At 40.6% G+C, this 22,524-nt stretch overlaps 1 protein-coding gene across 5 annotated transcripts in view; it reads left to right on the top strand.

Moving 5' to 3' along the window:
• The window catches only part of SLC19A3 (solute carrier family 19 member 3), a 30,390-nt gene extending 18,474 nt beyond the window's left edge, over positions 1–11,916 (top strand). For 3 of the 5 annotated variants that reach the window (XM_002749861.7, XM_008999639.5, XM_054257999.2), the window contains 4 exons: positions 1,889–2,717; positions 4,941–5,133; positions 10,409–10,550; positions 11,122–11,916. In XM_002749861.7, the coding sequence (XP_002749907.3) occupies positions 1,889–2,717; positions 4,941–5,133; positions 10,409–10,550; positions 11,122–11,295 (1,338 nt within the window). In that variant the 3' untranslated portion in view covers positions 11,296–11,916. Of the gene's footprint in view, positions 1–608; positions 822–1,888; positions 2,718–4,940; positions 5,134–9,333; positions 10,312–10,408; positions 10,551–11,121 lie in introns of those variants that run through there. The other 2 variants (XM_035305949.3, XR_013519142.1) reach the window with 2 other exon arrangements.
• The last annotated feature ends 10,608 nt before the right edge of the window (positions 11,917–22,524 follow it).

Genomic DNA, 22,524 nt, shown 5'->3' with positions numbered 1-22,524 from the left:
CTTCGGCCTCCCAAAGTGCTGGGATTACAGGTGTGAGCCACCACGCCCAGCCCCAGATTATCTTACTTAAAAGATCAACGCCTTTCTTTTTTCTTTTTTCTCTTTTTTTTTCTGAGATGGAGTCTTACTCTGTGTCGCAGGCTGGAGTGCAATGGCATGATCTCGGCTCACTACAACCTCCGTCTCCCAGGTTCAAACGATTCTCCTGCCTCAGCCTCCCAAGTAGCTGGGACCACAGGCATGACCCTCATACCCAGCTAATTTTTGCATTTTTAGTAAAGACAGGGTTTCACCATGTTGGCCAGGCTGATCTTGAACTCCTGGCCTCAAGAGATCCACCCGTCTTGGCCTCCCAAAGTGCTGGGGTTACAGGCATGAGCCACCACCCCTGGCCTCATATTTCTTTATAACAAATACAACAAGAAAATGCACTGACCTAACGGCAAAACTACCCTGGGCTGATTTTACAATCTCCAGCCTTAGCCTTGACAACACTATGTAAATTGTGTGGCTTCATCTACAAGGCTAATTGGTGCCTCCGGTGGTGAGGTGGCAAGGACAGAAAGGCAAGCTTATTCTGTAGTATCAGATCACTTAGGGACAGCCCTGTTTCAGAGTTTCTCAGGTTGAAGCATGCCACAATTAAGACAACAAAGAACAGATGCAGGAGCAGAAGCAACTCAATGAATCCATGGGGGTCTGCTTCTGCAGCAACTATGGACCAGTTAATAGACCCTCCCTCCACGGAGCAGCTCAGCTGTGTGGTCTTTGCTCTGTGCCCTCCAACTTTCTCCAGCAACCTCAGTGATACGGGTGTCAAGGTGGGTAAGTTCAGTGATTTGAGAGGCTGCTGCACTCACCCATCATGCCCCACAGATCAGCAATGCCAGTCCTTCCTACTATGAAAATTAAGATTCCCATGCATTTCTGTCTAAATGCCTCAGATGACCCATCTTAAATTGAGGCACAGACAAATCAGCAGAATTGTTAGGGGGAGCAGGGGGAAGGTTGGGAACCTAGCACATTTGCCCAGGAAGGAAAATGAGGTATATTACTTGCTTCCAGTCTGTAATTTGGCAAAGTTATTTACTCTTTCCTTGTCTTCCCATATCTTTCCAAACATTGGAAGGGCTGAAATGTTTGATGCAGTGATAGGTCACACAAAAATAAAGGCTGTTGGATTCTTTTAACATCGTAGTCTTATCTAATATTAATATTTGAACAAGAAGAAACGGTATTTTTTTAAGAATCTGAAAAACTTAGAAGCATCCAAAAACTTTTTAACTCATCTACTCACTCACCTGTACATGCTATTTTTTTTTTTTTTTTTGAGACAGAGTTTCACTCTTGTCCAGGCTGGAGTGCAATGGTGCAATCTTGGCACACCACAACCTCCACTTCCCGGGTTCAAGCAATTCTCCTGCCTCAGCCTTCAGAAGTAGCTGGGATTACAGGCATCTGCCACCATGCCCAGCTAATTTTTTTGTATTTTTTAGTAGAGACGGGCTTTCACCATGTTGACTAAGTGAGTCTTGAACTCCTAACCTCAGGTGATCCATCCGCCTCAGCCTCCCAAAGTGCTGGGATTACAGGCATGAGCCACCACACCCGGCCTGTACCTACTATGTAAACTTAATATATAATTCTTATTGCACACTAAGCCAATATATTCTTCTACTGGGATATATCTAAGTGTATAAATTAGTTGGTTTTTACCAATGGGAAAGGAGACTATCTTTTCTTAGTGATTTCCTTGAAAATTGGTTTTCTCGTTATGTTTCTCCATAATGCAAATAATTTCTCATTGGATGCAGAATTTGAGGTACAAAGCACAGGTACCTTAGTAAAGTACTAGCACGTCATGTCATGCAGTTTACCACCATTGCAGCTGACAAATGAGATCTTCCCCGTTTGGACATACTCCTACCTGGTGCTGCTGCTGCCTGTGTTTGTCCTCACCGATTATGTCCGCTACAAGCCAGTCATCATCTGCCAAGGCATTAGCTTCATCATTACCTGGCTGCTGCTCTTGTTTGGCCAAGGAGTGAAGACCATGCAGGTTGTAGAGTTCTTCTACGGAATGGTCACTGCTGCCGAGGTGGCCTACTATGCCTACATATACAGTGCGGTCAGCCCTGAGCACTATCAGAGAGTGAGTGGCTACTGCAGGAGCATCACGCTGGTCGCCTACACAGCAGGGTCCGTGCTGGCCCAACTCTTGGTATCCCTGGCGAACCTGTCGTACTTTTACCTCAACGTCATATCCTTGGCTTCTGTCTCCGTAGCCTTCATTTGCTCACTTTTCCTACCAATGCCCAAGAAGAGCATGTTTTTTCATGCAAAACCTAGCAAAGAAAGAAAGAAGTCATCAAGCGTGAGTGCAGTATTAGAGGAAACTCATGAAGGTGAAGCACAGGGCTGTGAAGAGCAGAAACCCACATCAGAAATGCCCAGCACCTCAGGGAAGCGGAATGACTGCCAGCCAAACAGCCTGAAACCAGGCAATGTGACTTTGGAAGTTTTTGTGCAGTGGTTCCAAGATTTGAAGGAGTGCTACTCCTCAAAACGTCTTTTGTATTGGTCTCTGTGGTGGGCGTTCGCTACAGCAGGTTTTAACCAGGTTGTGAACTATGTTCAAATCCTGTGGGATTACAAGGCACCATCCCAACTTTCTTCCATTTATAATGGGGCAGTAGAAGCTATTGCAACCTTTGGAGGTAAGCAAATGTCACTTTCTCTTCCTCTGTTGACTTTACCACCTTAAGCCCATTTCTCAAGGTACTGAACCTCATGGCAGCAAATTAGGCTCTGTTCAGAAGGCAGAATAACTGTTTTCAATCAAAAATGAAAGTCACTGGAAAAATAAGAAAACCATGACTTTCTACTGTGTTGTAGTTACAACAGGTAACTCTTAGGAGCTCAGGACTTAGCACCAAACCACGAAATTCTAGTTGAATCCCTAAGATTCCAATTCATCATTGGCACAAGGGTTAATAGCATGCCCTGTTCTTTTAGCATTATTTTTAATATCAAAATATGTAAATATATGTGTGTATGTTTTTATTATTTTAGAAAACAAATTAAGGATTCCAAATTCTCACTGAGAGTCTTGTTAACACAGGATTTGAACTAACTAGGATGCACCTATAATAATTGTAGGCTATATACCAGCAACTTTCAAAAGCAGCTTTCTCACGATATTTAAATGAGGGGTGGAAGAGTTGTGTAAGTCAGGATTTTAATATCAGAAAGAAATCTCTTTTTGAAGTTTAATCTACAATAAATATTTATTTCCTAGTAAATGGAAGCTTAAATGTCAAATGAGACTTTGAAGATATTTTTAGGAAGTGAGAATTTGCCCCACCCTCATTTACAAAAAGTTTTAGAAGAAATTCATGTCACCTTCATTGTACTATTGTCCCCCTTTTGGAAACCTTCGATTTAACTCCTGAAAACCAGGACTGTGCCAGAATTGCTTCGCTGAAATTACTGCTCCCATATTCCAAATTTGTCGGGGGAAAATAGTTTTTTTTGTTTTCCTTTGTAGTCATGATCATATGTGGGAAAGCTAATAAAATGTTAGCGTAGTAATTTGAAATCTAAATACCTTTTTAAAAATTTATTTATTTATTTTAGACAGAGTCTTGCTTTGTCACTTAGGCTGGAGTGCAGTGGCACGATCTCAGCTCATTGCAACCTCTCTGCCTCCCGGGTTCAAGTAATTCTCCTGCCTCAATCTCCCAGATAGTTGGAATGACAGGCGCACTCCACCACACTGATTTTTGTATTTTTGTAGAGACGAGGTTTCACCATGTTGACCAGGCTAGTGTCTAACTCCTGACCTCAGGTGATCCTCCCTCCTCGACCTCCCAAAGTGCTGGGACTACAGGAGTGTGCCACTGTGCTGTGCCCTAAATACCTTTTATTTTTGTTAAAGAGAACAGCACGTACTACCCCTAATTACTGTCAATTATTCAATTTCTTGAACTCTGTAAGTCAATATAGATGTTTTCACCCAAAGCTTCTCAAGTAAATTAGGTCAGATGTTGAAGACTTGAGGGTAGAGATTGGAAATAAGACTAAGATTACTTTTTTTTTTTTTTTGAGACAAAGTTTTGCTCTTGTTGCCCAGGCTGGAGTGCAATGGCATGATCTCGGCTCACCACAACCTCCAGCCTCCTGGGTTCAAGCTATTCTCCTGCCTCAGCCCCCACAAGTAGCTGGGATTACAGGCATATGTCGCCACACCCAGCTGTATATATATATATGTGTGTATTTTTTGTATTTTTAGTAGAGACAGGGTTTCTCCATGTTGGTCAGGCTGGACTTGAACACCCGACCTCAGGTGATCCACCTGCCCGGGCCTCCCAAAGTGCTTGGATTACAGGCATGAACCACCATGCCTGGTCTAAGATTACTAAAGATTAAAAATAAAGACTAAAACTGGGTGGAACAAGGAAAAAAGACTAAAACTATTATTGCAACACATCTAGTACTCATCACTGAAAAAGACTTACAACAAAACTGAGAAAAGAAAGGCAAATAGGCCAGGTGTATTCCCAGAGAACTTATTTCATCTTTTTCCATTCCCGCACGTTGTTTTGAGTGACTGGGTTAATGCATCATTCCTCCCCACGCTGCTGTGGTTAGGAATCTTTCTGGCCCCTCTGCAGAGTACAGTGCCTGGTATGTAGCTGATACATACCACAGTAAAAAGTGTGATGACTAAATGGCCAAAAAAATAGCAAGTGAAAAGAAAAGCCAAAAGAAAACATGATTGAGGAAAGGATAGATCCACATTCAGGTCCATCACGCGATTTTGCGAAGGCAATATATTCATCTTTTAGAATTACCCGAGACCTGGGTTATTAAGAGAGGGTGTTGATACTTCTTGCATGTGAAGTCATTATATTTGATTGTCTTCAGTGTTTCTTTTTCAGGGGCTGTGGCTGCCTTTGCAGTGGGTTTTGTGAAAGTCAACTGGGACCTTCTGGGAGAGCTGGCTCTGGCGGTCTTCTCAGTTGTCAATGCCGCTTCTCTATTGCTCATGCATTACACAGCCAACATCTGGGCATGCTACGCTGGCTATTTGATATTCAAGTCAAGCTATATGCTTCTTATAACCATAGCAGCGTAAGTTTTACCAACCACTCCTAAAACTGAACAGTATTCCACTCTCTTCTGTCTTCCTGAACTTTCTCTAAGAATTTCAGAAGGATTTTAGTCAATTGCAATATTAAATGTTGACTACTTTTCATTAAATTAGACACAACTAAGCCAGCTTTTCATTTAACTATTTGCTCTCTGAACATTGCTACAACATACATTTAGTCATCAAGGTAAGAAAGCTCTGTAGGTTTATAAATCAAAAGCGATGATACATTGTCAGGTTTTTCTTTTTATTTTGTTTTGTTTGAGACATCCTCTTGCTCCGTTGCCCAGACTGAAGTGCAGTGGTGCGATCACGGCTCAATGAAGCCTTGACTTCCCAGGCTCAGGTGAGTCTCCAACCTCAAACTCCTGAGTAGCTGGGACAACAAGCATGTGCCATCATGCCTAGCTAATTTTTTGTATTTTGTAGAGATGGGATTTCACCATGTTGCTCAGGGTGATCTCAGACTCCAGCGCTCAAGTGATCCACCTGCCTTGGCCTCCCAAAGTGCTGGAATTGCAGCTGTGAGCCACCATATCCAGCACCATTGTCAAGTTTTGATTTATTTCCATCAGTTTTCCACATGAGATGTGACATCATCTGCTTTTAAATAGTTAGGCTTAGATTTCATCCCTACTTTCATTTGGTTACTTGTGAAATTCTAGGCACAGACTTTTGTGACACAAAAGATTCTCAGAAAAGTTATTTACAAGTTGGATATAAAAAAAAGTAGATGCAAAGATAACAAGAAACCTTTAGCTGCAGTCATATATGGAATCAAGTAGTTTTTCTTTTCTTTCTTTCTGAGACAGGGTCTCACCCAGGCAGGAGTGCAATGACACAATCACAGCACACCACAACCTTGATCTCCTGGGCTCAAGCAGTCCTCCCACCTCAGCCTCCTGAGTAGCTGAGACTACCAGTGCACACCATCATGCCTAGCTAATTTTTTTTAAATTTTCATTTTTGTAGAGACAGAGTGTCACTATGTTGCCCAGATTGGTCTCAAACTCAAGTAATTGGTTCCAAGCTCAAGTAATCCGCTGGCTTCAGCCTCTGAAAGTGGTAGGATTATAGGTGTGAGCCACTATGCCAGGTCTAGTTTTTAATTATTTTCTAAAAATGATTTCTGAGATTTAGAGTTTCCCATTATTTTTGCTTCTATTTTCTCTTTAAGAAAATGATTTAAAAACCATCTTGTTTCATATGTAAGTACAGCTAAAGCTGACTGCAGAAAATATGCTTTGCTATTAACCAAAAAAGGTGAGAAACACTTGAATTTCAAATTGCATGAAAGAGGTGGAGACAAAAGCTTCAACAAGTTTTGCTTTTAATTTGTGAAAAAAAATGTTTCATAAACAATTCACAACACAGAAATATGAGCACTCCGAAAAAAATCATCTGACAAAGGAAAAAAAATTAGTTGATATGTTTATTTTCTTCACAGAAGTGTTTCAGATTAATAAATCAAAATAATTTATCTTGGGTTGCTTTTTTTTAATGTGAGGATTTTGTTAAAGTAGGATTATACCATTTCTTTGGATTAAAAAAAATATTCATTGCTGGGCATGGTGGCTCACGCCTGTAATTCCAGCACTTTGGGAGGCCAAGGCAGGTGAATCACCTGATGTCAGGAGTTCGAGACCAGCCTGGCCAACATGGTAAAACCTCATATCAACTAAAAATACAAAAATTAGCTGGGCATGGTGGTGAGTGCCTGTTATCCCAGCTACTGGGGAGGCTGAGGCAAGAGAATCACTTGAACTCGGGAGGCGGAGATGCACATTCTCAACAGCATTTATTGTCTTTTGGATAAAAGCCATCTTAATTGAACTGAGATAATATCTCATTGTAGTTTTGATTTACGTTTCTCTAATCAATGACGTTGAGCACCTTTTCATATACCTGTTTGGCATTTGTATGTCTTTAAAGATACATCTATTCTTTTGCTCATTTTTAACCTGATTATTAGATTTTTTTCCCCTATAAACTCGTTTGAACATCTTAGATAGTCTGGTTTTGATCCCTTGTCATATGGGGAGTTTGCAGTTTTCCCTTCTGTCAGTTGCCTGTTTCCTTGGCTGTGCAGGAGCTTTTTAACTTGATGTGATCTCATTTGTCCATTTTTGCTTTGGTTGCCTGTGTTTGTGGGATACTTAATAAATCTTTGCCCACTCTAATGTCACAGAAAGTTTCCCCAATGTTTTCTTGTAGTCGTTTCATAATCTGAGGTCTTAGATTTAAGTCATGAATCCATTTTGACTTGATTTTGTATAAGGTGAGAGATAAGGGTCTACTTTCATTCATTCTTCTTCATATGGATATCTAGTTTTCCCAGCACCATTTATGGAAGAGACTGTCTTTTCCCCAATGTATGTTCCTGGCACCTTTGTTCAAAATGAGTTTACTGTAGGTTTGTGGGTTCACTATTGGATTTCTGGGTTCACTCTTCTGTTCCATTGGTCTAAATGTCTGTTTTTATGCCAGAACTATGCTGTTTTGGTTACTATAGCTCTGTAGTATAATTTAAAGTCAGGTAATGTGATTCCTCCAGTTTTGTTTTTTTGTTGTTGTTTTGTTTTGCTTAGGATATCTTTGGCTATTCTGGGTCTTCTGTGGTTTCATATAAATTTTAGAATTCTTTTTTCTGTTTCTTTGAATACTATCATTGGCATTTTGATAATTGCATTGAATCTGTAGATTGTTTTGGATAGTATGGGAATTTTAACAATATTGATTCGTCCAGTCCATGAATATGGAGTATCTTTCAATTTGTGTGTGTGTGTGCTCTCTTCAATTTCTTGTAACAGTGTTTTATAGTTTTCATTGTAAAGATCTTTCACTTCTTTAGTTAATTCTTAGGTATTTTATTTTATCTGTAGCCATTGTAAATAGGCTTACTTTCTTGCTTTCTTTTTCAGATTGTTCTCTGCATATAGAAATGTTACTAAGTTTTGTATGTTGATTTTATGTCCTGCAAATATATTGATCTTATTTATTCATTCTAAATAAATATTCTTATTGGTAAGAGTCTTTAAGTTTTCCTAAATGTAAGATTATATCATCTGCAAACAAGGATAATTTGACTTCAGCCTTTCCAATGTGGATACCTTTATTTCTTTCTCTTGTCTGATTGCTCTAGATAAGACTTCCAGTGATATGTTGAATAGAGGTGTAAAAGTGGGCATCCTTGTCATCTTCCAAATCTTAGAGAGTAAAGCATTTCAGTTTTTTCCCATTCAGTCTGAAACTAGCTATGGGTATGTCATATATGGTTTTTATTATGTTGAGTATGTTCCTTATATACCCAGTTTTTTTAGGGCATTTATCATGAAGGGATGTTGAACTGCATCAAATCTTTCTTTAGCATCAATCAAATGATCATAGTTTCTGTCCTTCATTCTGTTGATGTGATGTATCACATTGATTGATTTGCATACGTTAAATGATCCTTGCATCCCTGGGATAAATCCCACTTAGTCATGATAGATGATCTTTCTAATGTATTGTTGAATTCAATTTGCTAGTATTTTGTTGAGGATTTTTGCATCAATATTCTTCAGAGACTGACCTGTACTTGTTTTTTGTTTTTAATGTGTCTTTGGTTTTGGTGTTAGGGTAGAATGAGTTTGGAAGTATTCCCTCCTCTGTTTTTTGGAATAGTAGGCTTTTATAGAATTGAGCAGTGAAGCCATTGGGTCCTGGGCTTTTCTTTAGTGGGAGGCTTTTTATTATGACTTCAATCTCATTACTTGTTGTTGGTCTGCTCAGGTTTTGGATTTCTTCATGGTTCAATCTGGGTAGTTTGTTTGTACCTAGGAGTTCATCCATCTCTTCTAGATTTTCCCATTTATTGCATACACTTGCTCATAGTAGCCACTGATGATCCTTTGAATTTCTGCAGTATTGGTTGTAATGTCTCTAGTTTTATTTACTTGGGTCTTCTCTCTTTTTCTTAGTTTGGCTAAAGGTTTGTCAATTTTATCTTTTTAAAAACTCAACTTGTTTCATTGACCTTTTGTATTGTTTTCTTCATTTCAGTTTCATTTATTTCTGCTCTGATGTTTATTATTTCTTTCCTTCTACTAATTTTAGGTTAGGTTTACCCTTGCTTTCCTATTTCTTCAAGATGTGTCACTAGGTTATTTACTTGAGGTTTTTCTTCTTTTTTTTTGAGCTAGAATCTCACTGTGCTGCCCAGGCTGGAGTGATGGAGTGAACTATTGTGATCTCTACTCATTACAACCTCTGCCTCCTGTGCTCAAGTGATCCTCCTGCCTCAGACTCCTGAGAAGCTGAGACCACAGTGTGTACCATGACAGCTGGCCATTTTTTTGTATTTTTGATAGAGATGGGGTTTCACCATGTTGCCCAGGCTGGTCTAGAACTCCAGAGCACAAGTGATTCATCTGCCTCAGCCTTGCAGAATGCTGGAATTACACACATGGGCCACCACACCCAGCCTCTCTCCTTTTTTATGTAGGCACTTGTAGCTGTAAACTTCCTTCTTAGTACTGTTTTCACTGTGTCCTGTAGGTTTTGGCATGTTGTGTTTCCATTATCATTTGTTTCAAGAAATTTTTCAGTTTCTCTCAATTTCTTCACTGACTCACTGGTCATTCGGGGCATATTGTTTAGTTTCCATATGTTTTTACAGTTTCCAAAATTCCTCTTGTTGTTGATTTCTAGTTTTATTCTATTGTGGCCAGAGACAATCTTTAATATTAATTATTTCCAGTTTTTGAATGTGTTTTAAGAGTTGTTTTGTGATCTAACATGTCTGTTTAGTTTGTTTGGTGAGAACATGTTTTCCCGGATGAGCTTGATGCTATGGATGTTCATCAGTGTCAGAGCATTGAAGAGTTGTGTTTATCATAGTCTTTGCTGTCTGGGCTTTTTTGTACCTGTCCTCGTTGGGAAGGCTTTCCAGGTATTCAGAAGGATTTGGGTGTTCTGATCTACACCAAATCTACATTAGGGAGCACCCCAAGCCAAGTAACACTGTGGTTCTAGAAGACTCTTAGAGGTACTGCTTTGGTGGTCTTGGATAAGATCCAGAAGAATTCTCTGGATTACCAGACAGAGACACTTGTTCTTTTCCCATACTTTCTCCCAGACAATCTCTCACTCTATCTTTGCTGGACTACCTGGAGCTGGAGGTGGGTGACACAAATACCCCTGTGGCCACTATTTCTATTTTTTAAGACTTCCACGCATGTGTATTATTATTATTAAAATGCTTATGTTTAACGATAGATTTCAGATTGCAGTTAATCTGAGTGTGGAACGCTATGCCCTGGTATTTGGAATCAATACCTTTATTGCCTTGGTGATTCAGACCATCATGACTGTGATTGTAGTAGATCAGAGAGGGCTCAACTTGCCAATCAGCATTCAGGTAAGCTGCAATACTTCTGTTTTCAACTAGGTCACCTCAAAGATTTCTCAACCTTACAACAAGTAATATTTAAATTTCTGAATTCCTTGGTTAAGCAAACTTAAAAATATATACAATACCTTAATTATTGTATTATAACACACCAAGTAGGTTTTAAGCAATAATTGCATCTAAGACAACATTTACCTGGATAAGGCAGGTAAAAAGCAACCTCATTGCTTAAATTTATTCTTGGAGACATTGACTACAGCATTCCACTGGCCTCGAAACAAAGACATAGAGATAGCTCAATGAGATTTAGTGTTTTTCTGTTTTGTTTTGTTTTTTACTATTGATGACAGTAGCTATGATTTTAACCCAAGCAACCTGCTCTGAAGCCAAGACTCTTAGTCACTGTATTACTTACATTTTCTTACTTGATAGGAGAGTATTGTTCAACCTAAATGACCCATATTTAAAAACCCGGGTCTCAGTTACCCCATAATCCAAGCAAACCAACAGTATCATGACATATTATCATTGACATAGATGGGCATATTTTATATGTGGCTAATTATTCGTTTTTCTCCAGTTTTTAGTATATGGGAGCTATTTTGCAGTAATTGCTGGAATTTTCTTAATGAGAAGCATGTATATTATCTACGCAACCAAATGCCAGAAGGATCTACAGAGCCCGGCTCCAAATGAGAAACCAGATGGGTCACACCCAGAGGAAGAGAGTAATATCATGTCAATAAAACTCTAACTTCATTGCATCAACTGCAGCAGTAGCTTTCACAGTTATGCAACAATAGCGAAGGATTTGAGATGGGTGGCATATGTTTTGCCATAACTTGACATGCCTTTGCAAATCTGGATTCCAATGGGCCTTTCAAAACCACAACAAAACTTCAGTTTTAGATGAGTTCTCCATGTGCCCAATTTTACTGGATGCAATTGACAGGACCCATCATCACAATTAAACAACCCATATTGGGGACCTCCTGTGACTAGTAGCAACTGGAAAATTCTGGGTTTTATCACTTGTAAGGACATGCAGATGGCATGGAACCAAACCACAAGAAAACCACAGCCATCCTAGAGGTGATATTCATCATTTGTGAGGAGAAATACTAGCTGTACTGATGCTCTTGCTTGGCTTAAATACTTGTTTGATTTTACCAAAGAAGTCAACACCTGGGACATTTTTGTCACACAAGCCATTTTCTTTCCTCTTCTAATAAGTATATTTCTGTTTAAGTTACAGTTCTCTAAGAGAATTACAAGGTTTGTCCCGCTTCTAAGGGCTTCTCTTCAACTCTGATAACTGCATTATTCACAAGTTATACTTTGATCGTGTTATCATTAAATTTTTTAATGATTATTTTTCATTTTGTGTTCTGAGTTTTGCTGCTGAAAGTCTACCTCAAGCATAGCTCCAGATCCTCTTGTGTGTTTTCAGAATGACACTTGGGTCATTTCTCAGTGGCCTGGGAGAAGCAGTGAGCCTTCTCTCCACCTTGATCCTATAGAGGTGTTAATGCATCTATGGGCCAGGTATGGTGGCTCACTCCTGTAATCCCAACAATTTGGGAGGCCAAGGTGAGAGTTTTGCTTGAGGCCAGAGGTTCAAGACCAGTCTGGGCAACACAATGAGACCTGACTCTACTAAAAAATTAAACCATTAGCTGGGCAGCATGGTGTGTGCCTGTAGCCCAGCTACTTCGGAGGCCATGGTGGGAGGATGGCTTGAGCACAGCCATCAGAGGCTGCAATGAGTTATGATTGTACCACTGCACTCCAGCCTGGGGAACAGAGTAAGACTCCCATCACCCCCTCCCCCCCCAAAAAAAGAGCACCTATGTGATGTCTATCTAAAACAGGAAAGCTTAAAGGAGGTTTCTAGAAGTACTAGAAATAAGAAAACATGGATGGAAAGAGTGCGTGGAATAAAACACCTGATTTTTTTTTTTTTTTGAGACGGGGTCTCACTTTCTCACCCAGTCTGGAATGCAATGGCCCGATCTTGGCTCACTGCAAACTCCACCTTCTGGGTTCAAGGCATTCCCCTGCCTCAGCCTCCCAAGCAGCTGGGACTATGGGTATGCACCATGCCAGGCTAATTTTTGTATTTTTAGTAGAGATGGGGTTTCACCATGTTGGCCAGGCTGGTCTCGAGCTCCTGACCTCAGGTGATCTGCCCATCTCTGCCTCCCAAAGTGTTGGGATTACAGGTGTGAATCACCTCACCTGCTCTATTATCCTTCTTTTTTAACTTATTATACTGGAGGTATTAGACATCACAATTAGACAAGCAAAGAAAATCAGAAGTCAAAAAGTGGAAAGGAGGCAAGGCGCAGTGGCTCACACCAGTCATCTCAACACTTTGGGAGGCTGAGGTGGACAGACCACATGAGGCTAGGAGTTGGAGGCAAGCCTGGGCAACATGGAGAAAATCCATATGTACTGAAAATATGAAAATTATTCAGGTGTGGCACATGCCTGTAATTCTAGCTACTCAAAGGCTGACACACAAGAATCACTTGAACTTGGGAGGCAGAGGTTGCCATGAGCTGAGATTGTGCCACTGCACTCCAGCCTGAGTGAGACCTGTCTCCTAAAACAAAACGAAACAAAAGGCCAGGTGTGGCGGCTTACGCCTGTAATCCCAGGACTTTGGTGGGGGCTGAGGCAGGCAAATCATTTGAGGTCAGGAGTTCAAGACCAGCCTGGCCAACATGGTGAAACCCCATCTCTACTAAAAACATAAAAAATCAGCTGGGCATGGTGGTGAGCATCTGTAATCTAATCCCAGCTACTTGGGAGGCCAAGGCAGGAGAATTGTTTGAACCCTGGACACAGAGGTTGCAGTGAACCAAGATCTCGCCACTGCACTCCAGCCTGGGCGAAAAAGTGAGACTCCATTTCAAAAACAACAAAAAATAACCCACAAGTCTTTGGAGATTTTAGACTATGATAAAGGTAGCACCTCATAAAAGGAGGGAAAATATAGACTAATAAGATAGAAACAATTTGGTGGGGGGAGGACATAATGCGGACTCAAACCTGCAATAATGACTGTTAAACTACAAAAGTACTAGAGAAAAACGTAAGTTATTTTATAGCCTCAAAACTTTTTAAAGCAAAATAATTCCTAGAGGTCATAAAAGAAAAAATGTCAGTAGCATGAGGCAGGATAATTGCTTGAACCCAGGAGGCAGAAGTTACAGTGAGCAGAGATCGCACCATTGCATTCCACCAGCCTGGGTGACAGAGTGATGCTCCGTTTCAAGGAAAAAACAAAAAAAAAAAAACCGAAACTTACGCATGAAAGAACAAACATAGCAAAGCCGAAAGACAGATTATCATCTGGGAGAAATATTGCAGCTCACATCAGTACCACAAGCTACTTTTTCTAATTTGTAAAGAACCAATACAAATTGGTTAAAAAAAGAAGAGATATCAACAGCCTAATAGAAAAATGAGCAAAGGACATGAACAGGGAATTCAGAGAAAGGAAAATACTAGTTGCTTAGAGATGTAAAAGATGCTTCAATTTACTCATACAGCAAATTAAAACTACACAGATATGCCATTTTTCACCTATCAGACTGGAAAATATTCCAAAAGTCTAACAATACACTCTTCTCCAGGAGTAGGTTAACATATGTTAACCTCAAAGCAGTCTCAAAGATTGTTGGTGGGAGTGTAATTCATTTCATTGCTATGAAGGAAAATCTGTCATTCTCAAAATTGCAAATGTATGCATCTTTAAACGTACCCATTTCTTCTCTGGAAACATGTACACTACCTGCATGCCTGCGAACTGACTTCTAGAGAAGGTCTTTCATTACAGTATTGTTTCTAAGAACACAGAATTGGAAACAATTTAAATTTCAATGAAAGGGGACAAAAATGCATTATGATTCATTCCCATATTGACCTATAACAAAATTAACTGCTAAAACATGAGGAAGATCTTTAAATAGTGGCACAGAACTCTAAGAGCTCTACTATCAAGTGGAAAAAGGTCCAGCACCAAAGTAATAATGAATGCAGCAATTCAGCATTTGTATAAAAAGGAGAAAAAGATTTGTATTGCCTTATATATGCATATAACTTGCCTAAAAAGACAAATGAGGCCGGACACAGTGGCTCACACCTATAATCCTATCACTTTGGGAGGCTGAGTCAGGTGGATTGCTTGCACTCAGGATTTCAAGACCAGCCTGGACAACATGGTAAAACCCTGTCTCTAGAAAAAATACAAAAATAGCCAGGCATAGTGGCTCACACCTGTACTCCTAGCTCCTTGAAGGGCTGAGAAGGGAGAATTGCTTGAGCCCAGGAGGTGGAGGTTGCAGTGAGCTGAGATCATGCCGCTGCACTCCAGCTTGGATGACAGAGTAAGACCCTGTCACAAATAAGTAAATAATAAACAAACAAACAAATGAAACTAATGCCAGTGATTGCCTGCTGTAGTGTAATGGGAAATGGGAGGGAGATATCACATTCTCATGGCGTTTGATGCTTGTACAAACTGAATTAACTACCACTAAATTAAAATACTACTTTTACAAAAAAGTATTTAATCTCTTGGGAAATAAATTCACATTGAAAAATAAGGAGCTGGAGATTTGCTATGCAGCCATTATGATGGTTTAATTATTTTGGCAATGTGAATTGATTACTAAATGTGCATTTATAATTAAAGGGAACAAACAACAGAAGAAAGAAATAAGTAGGCCTGGTCCAGAATGGTGGCTTGTGCCTGTAATCCCAGCACTTTGGGAGGCTGAGGTGTGAGGATCGCTTGAGCCCAGGAATTCAAGACCACCAAGGGCAACATAGTGAGACCCCATCTCAAAAACATTAATAATACTAAGTAGACCTGACATTGATACCTTAAATTAAAATTTTTATTTGGTATCTCATTAATGAAATTTTTGTTTTAAATAACGACCCATCCTGTAAGTACCAGTCACTTTAGGGTGTCATTTCCTCAATCAGGAAAGAGGTTCATAAGCTATACGAAACTGGTTCAAAGTCAAGCACACAGGAAACAGTGAAGGTGTAATTTGAATTCAAGTATGTCTGACTACAAAAGCTGTGGTCTTTCTACAAAACCATTCTGCTCTATACTCAACACTGGAGAGTATTGCATCCACTCATGAAAGAAAAATCTATCCCCCTGGTTCAAGGACTGGTACTGATTAGTGGCCTGTTAGGAACTGGGCCACAGAGCAGGAGGCAAGTGAGCAAAGCTTCATCTGTATTTACAGCTGTTCCCCATCACTCACATTACCACCTGAGTTCCGCCTCCAAACAGATCAGCGGAGGCATTACATTTTCATAGGAGGGGAACCCTACTGTGAACACTGTGTGCTAGAGATCTAGGTTGCAAGCTCCTTATGAGAATCTAATGTGTGATAACTGTCACTGTCTCCCATCACCCCCAGATGGGACTATTTAGTTACAGGAAAACAAGCTCAGGGCCCCCACCAATTCTACATTATGGTGAGTTGTACAATTATTTCATTATATACTACAATGAAATAGTAACAGAAATACAGTGCACAAAGCCAGGTGTGGTGGTTCATGCCTGTAATCCCAGCACTTTGGGAGGCCGAGGCAGGCAAATCACTTGAGGTCAGGAGTTGGAGGTCAGCCTGGCCAACATGGTGAAACCCCATCTCTACTAAAAATACAAAAATTATCCTGGCTTGGTGGCAGGAACCTGTAATCCCAGCTACTCCAGAGGCTGAGGCAGGAGAATTGGTTGAACCTGGGAGGCAGAGGTTGCAGTGAGCCAAGATCGCACCACTGCACTCCAGCCTGGGAGAGTGAGACTGTTGGGGACACTGCTCTAGAGGAGCCCACTAATTAGCACGATGTCAACTTATAGGATTGCAGGGAAATTAAGTGTTGTGAATTTTAAAGTATATTTTTGATTAACTCAGGAGTAGCTAGAAAATATTTTGATCTAAAGAATCTTTGTATTTCAAAAAGTTTCTTACATAACTGCCTTTTACTGGGAACCATAACAATCAGTGAGGGTTGGCCAGGTGTGGTGGCTCATTCCTGCAATCCCAGCACTTTGGGAGGCAAAGGCAGTAGGGTTGCTTGAGGCCAGGAGGTCAAGACCAGCCTGGGCAACATAGTGAGACCATGTATCTACAAAAAAACTTTTTAAAAAATTTGCTGGGTGTGGTGATATGCATCTGTAGTCTTGGCTACTCAGGAGGCTGAGGCGGGAGGATCATCTAAGCCCAGGAGTTCGAGGCTGCAGTGACACATGATTGTGCTCTTCAGCCGGGGTGACAGAGACCCCATATTCTAAAGAAAAATAAAATCAGTGAAGTTAAAGTAAAAAGGGTGGCATTGTCCCTCTTTTAAGGGACTCACTTAGAGACTAGCAATAAGATAAAAAGGATCAGTAGCCAAATGCATGCTGTTCCAGAGAGAGGTTGAGGCCAAAAGAGCAGATTCTCAGATCCATGTCAGGAGGGCCCATCAACCCTACCTGCTCAGGGCAAGGAATTCATAACAAAAAGAAACTACTGATCACTGAGCTGAGCCCTGAGTGTGAGCTTTTGAGAATTTTTAGAACATTTAAAATTATTTGGTTACTTGTCTTTTTTTAGATGCAGTAGACTAGATCCAATGGAATAATGTACAAAATCATTGTGATTTAGAACTTGGAACACCAACCCTCCCCTTTGAGTATTTAAATTATATATAGGGATGATTTTCATTTTTATTTTTTTAAGGATGTGATGTTTGGCTCTGTGTCCCCACCCAAATCTCACCTTGAATTGTAATCCCCATGATCGCCATGTGTCAAGGGCAGGACCACATGGAGATTACTGAATCATGGGGGTGGTTCCCCCCAGGCTCTTCTCATGATAATGATTGCATTCTCATGTGATCTGATGGTTTTATAAGCATCTGGCATTTCCATTGCTTGCACTCACTCCGTCCTGCTGCCTTGTGAAGAAGATGCCCTGGGAACTTTGCCTTCTGCCACGATTGTAAGTTTCCTGAGGTATCCCCAGCCATGCTGAACTGTGAGTCGATTGAACCTTTTTCCTTTATAAATTACCCACTCTCAAGTATTTCTTCACAGCACTGGGAGAACAGACTAATACAGGTGCATTTTTAAATGGAGATATATCTTGAACTGAATGAAAAAAGTAAATTTTCAGGTATTCCTTCTTGATATGGCTTTTTTTTTTTTTGAGGCAGAGTTTCGCTCATTACCCAGGCTGGAGTGCAATGGCACGATCTCAGCTCACTGCAACCTCCGTCTCCTGGGTTCAGGCAATTCTCCTGCCTCAGCCTCCCGAGTAGCTGGGATTACAGGCACGCGCCACCATGCCCAGCTAATTTTTTTGTATTTTTAGTAGAGACGGGGTTTCACCCTGTTGACCAGGATGGTCTTGATCTCTTGACCTCATGATCCACCCGCCTCAGCCTCCCAAAGTGCTGGGATTACAGGCGTGAGCCACCACACCTGGGATATGGCCTTTTTTGGTGCCTATGCTTCTTTTCTAAAATTAAAAATTAAAACAATGATTATCTGAAATAAAACTATTTCAATTAAGGGACATAACCCTGTGGTCCACCTATATTCACTTGGACTGTGATGCTGTAGAAGAAACTTTTACCACATCTGTATCTTTTTTTTTTTTTTTTTTTTTCGATTGAGTCTCACTTTGTTGCCCAGGCTGGAGGGCAGTGGTACAATCTTGGCTCACTACAACCTCCTCCTCCAGGGTTTATGCAATTCTCCTGCCTCAGCCTCTTGAGTAGCCAGGAAATCAGGCATGCACCATGGCCCCAGGCTAATTTTTTGTATTTTTGGTAGAGATGGGGTTTCGTCATGTTGGCCAGGCTGGTCTCAAACTTCTGATCTCAATTTATCTGCCCACCTTGGCCTACAAAAGTGCTAGAATTGTAGGCATGAGCCACCACACCCAGCCTACCATGTCTGTGTCTATTATCTTCTCCACAGGTAATTTGACCAACCTTATAACACATTTTAAATAACATGTATATCTGGTGACCTGTTTTCAATTTATTAATAGCTATAGACTGTGTGTCCATTCTACTGACAAGAATGGAGAGTCTCCTTCAGGGTTTAACACTTAAGATACCTCATGCTTATTAGCTGCTTTCCCTTCCTAGAAAAATTTTGTGGACTCTAATTTATCATTTTCATTCCGCCCTAGGAGACTGTCACAGATGCACTGTGCAAAACATTATCTCAGAGTGATTATTTTAGTGATCCCTCTGTTCCACTTGTGGGTCAACAAAACTTACTCTTGACCTATAAACTGTTTTGAAATAATCATTAATTTTTTTCATGAAGAAAAAGGCACACAAAGAGTTACTAGTCATATTAGTTACTATGCAGAATCATCCTATAACCATGATCGAAACTAGAAAAGAGTTTGGAAAGGAAATTTCAATTTTATAAAATATACTCCGTTTCATTTTTAATAAGGATATTCCAATGGCCAGTCTGATTACCTGCTTTCAGCTTTGTTTCAGTCATCGATCACTGCCAAAATTTGTTGAGCCAATCTGGGGCTGTTCCTACAGTAATCATCTGTGTATATAGATTTTTCTATCTACAGAGGAGCAAGAAGAGTTTTTCATCTTTAATACCAGAGCCAGAGAAAAATGTGACCTCAAAGAATAACATGTGCTTATTTTAAGTTTACACGCACAGACAGACACTGATGATTCTTGGATAATAAATAACAAAGACTCACATTATTTTATTCACCTTAACCAGGATTCATGTCAGTAAAGCTTATTTAGTCTCACCTGTTTGCTTTTCCACACACTCACCCAAAGAAGTAATGGAGGATGGCTGGGATTCGATGCTCAAATGCTTTATCTATACAGTATCTCAAATGGTAAATTCTGACCAGATGACCCTATTGCCCTTGACCTAAAATTAAAGTCTTACAAGGTAAAGAAAGATTTGAACAAATACTTCCCCAAAGGGAGTATTTATTATTCTTCGAGGTCTTCTCACCATTTTTTTTTAAGCCATACCAAAAGGTATATCATCTGCTCCCAGGATTTGTCCCAATATATCTATCTGCAGGTCATGGAAATACAAGTAGGAGAAGATAAGAGGCTGCAGCATTTCACCTGCTTTGGGATAGAAATGTCACTTAAATCAGAAACTGACCCTTTCTTTTTCCAAGAACCATTTCCCTCCCTGAGATCACCTTCCCTCATTTAAACGATCCACCACTTGTCCTTGTTACAATCAAAATGAGAAAAACATCTTGATCCACTCGATTTGTCTGTCCTAAATGAGGACTTGTACCACTGGGCTAGTTTTATCTTTTCCAAGTAAAGCCAAGAAGAGAATGCATGGAGAATGGCACTGATTGGAAGCCTAAATGCCACTACTCTCGGTGACTAGACTAAAGGCCAAATTGAGGAGGAATGCAGTTTGCCTCAGAAACAGAAATGTAGATACAGTTACGTCTCAGTCAGCTCTAGGGTAAGAAGGACCAAGTCTAAAGAAAAGACAAGCTCTACACCCATGTATGCATATTATTAGCTCCTTCTTGTAAGTGAGAACATGCAGTATTTGTCTTTCTGTATCTGAGGTATTTCACTTAAGATAACAGCTTCCGGTTCCACCCAAGTTGTTGCAAAAGACATGATGTTATTCTTTTTTAGGCTTGAATTGCATTTCATGAAGGGTTGGGGTCCTGGGAGGGGTTGATGATGAGATATTACTTAGGGTGTATAATGTATATTATTCTCATGATGGACTACAACTAAAAGCCTTGACTTTACCACTGCACTATATATTCATGTAACAAAATTACATTGTGTCTCATAAATTTACACTCACACACACACACACACACACACACACCCAGAAGGGAAGACAAGCACAGTCCAAATTCAGCCGAGGAGATCCTCTGGAGCCTCGATTCAACTACTCTTTTTTTAAATTTTACATTAGTAAGTAGAGATGGCGTCTCCCTATGTTGCCCAGACTGGTCTTGAACTCCTGGGTTTAAGTGATCCTCCTACCTAGGCCTTCCAAAGTGCTGGGATTATAGGTGTGAGCCACTGTGCCCAGCCAATTCGCCCACTCTTAAAGGAAGGCATTGGTAGATTGTTTCCAGTAGCTTCTTAACTGCTCTGCCTTCTCTGTGGTTCTCCATGCAGCTTCTACTACCCTAAATTCAGATGGAAGGAAAGGAGCCACAATTTGCGATGGGCATCTGCACCTTCCTCTATGTTTTCTTCTGTCCATCATCTTTCTCTTTTCTAGAAATTGAGATTATGAGAACCAAAGCTCTTCTGAGTCTCTTAGGCAACCCGTGTTATATTGTGACCAGAGTTGACCTAAACCAGATCAGTATTATGTGGGGAAAAGAGGTGATGGTCTCTTTGTATCTACCCAGCATATTATAATTCAAGTTTTCTGGAATCATAAGGCATCACCCTCTAATTCTCACATATATAACAAGGCAAGAGAAGCTACTGACGTGTAAGGTATTTTTACTTTACCTTGTCAAAGTAAACATTCTTTAAGTCAGCTTTACAAAGTGGCTGTGCTATCTGTGCACATTCAGAGGTAACTCTCAAGAACACTTCTTTTTTTTTTTTTTTTTTTTTTCAGACAGACTCTCACTCTGTTGCCCAGGCTGCAGTGCAATGGTGCCATCTCTGCTCACTGCAACCTCTGCCTCCTGAGTTCAAGCAATTCGCCTGCCTCAGTCTCCCAAGTAGCTGGGATTACAGATGCCCGCAACCATGCCCAGCTAATTTTTGTATTTTTGGTAGACACGTGGTTTCACCATGTTGCCCAGGCTGGTCTCGAACTCCTGCCCTCAGGCAATCCACCAGCCTCAGCCTCCCAAAGTGCTGGAATTATAGGCATGAGTCATCACACCCAGCCAAAAATACTTCTTATTAAAAAAAGGAATGATTAGAAAGCAGGGAACACAACTCTACTTTATTATATCATTTATCAAGGGACCATGTGATTAAACCTTAATTGAACTAATTCTCAATCATATTCCATTCCTTACAAAGTTTATAAGTTATTTCATACTCTTTGAGGCTCCATTTCATCAGTGTAAAATCAAGCTGTAGCACCTATTCTATATATCCTGCTTATGTTTTACTTTTGTTTGTTTGAGACAGGGTTTCATTCCCATCACCCACGTTAGAGTGCAGTGGCACAATCTCTGCTCACTGCAACCTCTGCCTCTGGGGCTCAAGCAATGCTCCCACCACAGCCTCCCAAGTAACTGGGACTACAGGTGTATGCTATCATGCCTGGACAATTTTTGCATTTTCTTTGTAGTGATGAGGTTTCTCCATGTGGCCCAGGCTAGTCTTAAACTCCTGGGCTCAAGCAATCCACCTGCCTCAGCCTCCTAAAGTGCTGAGATTGCAGGTGTGAGCCGCTGTGCCAGGCCTCAGAATATACTACTTTTTAACAAATATCATTTGATTATGGAGATGACAGCAGAGAAAAAGAAGAATACAGAGAGAGAAAATGAAAAGGGTGAATTGAGGGTGGCAATGCGGTGTTAGCCAGCACTGGGACCTGGAGAAACTGCAGAAGGAACTTCTACAGAAAGACGGCGGGCACTGTGGCTGTCATCTGTAATCCCAGCACTTTGGGGGCCAAGACAGGCAGATCACCTGAGGTCAGGAGTTTAAGACCAGCCTGGCCAACATGGCGAAACCCCGTCTCTACTAAAAATACAAAAATTAGCCAGGCATGGTGGCAGGTGCCTGTAATCTCAGCTGCTTTAGAGGCTGAGGCAGGAGAATTGCTTGAACCCGGGAGGCAGAGGTTGCAGTGACCCAAGATCACACCATTGCACTCCAGCCTGGGTGACAGAGCAAGATCCAGTCTCAAAACAAACAAAAACAAGAATAGATGTGAGGGTCTCCAATGTTTCATCATAGTTTCCCCATTTGGGACTTCCTTCCT

The sequence above is a fragment of the Callithrix jacchus genome, chromosome 6 (genome assembly GCF_049354715.1).
Source record: "Callithrix jacchus isolate 240 chromosome 6, calJac240_pri, whole genome shotgun sequence".
Lineage (NCBI taxonomy): Eukaryota > Metazoa > Chordata > Mammalia > Primates > Cebidae > Callithrix > Callithrix jacchus.
Note: the sequence above shows the minus strand (reverse complement) of the source record. Positions and strands in the feature narration are given on the sequence as shown.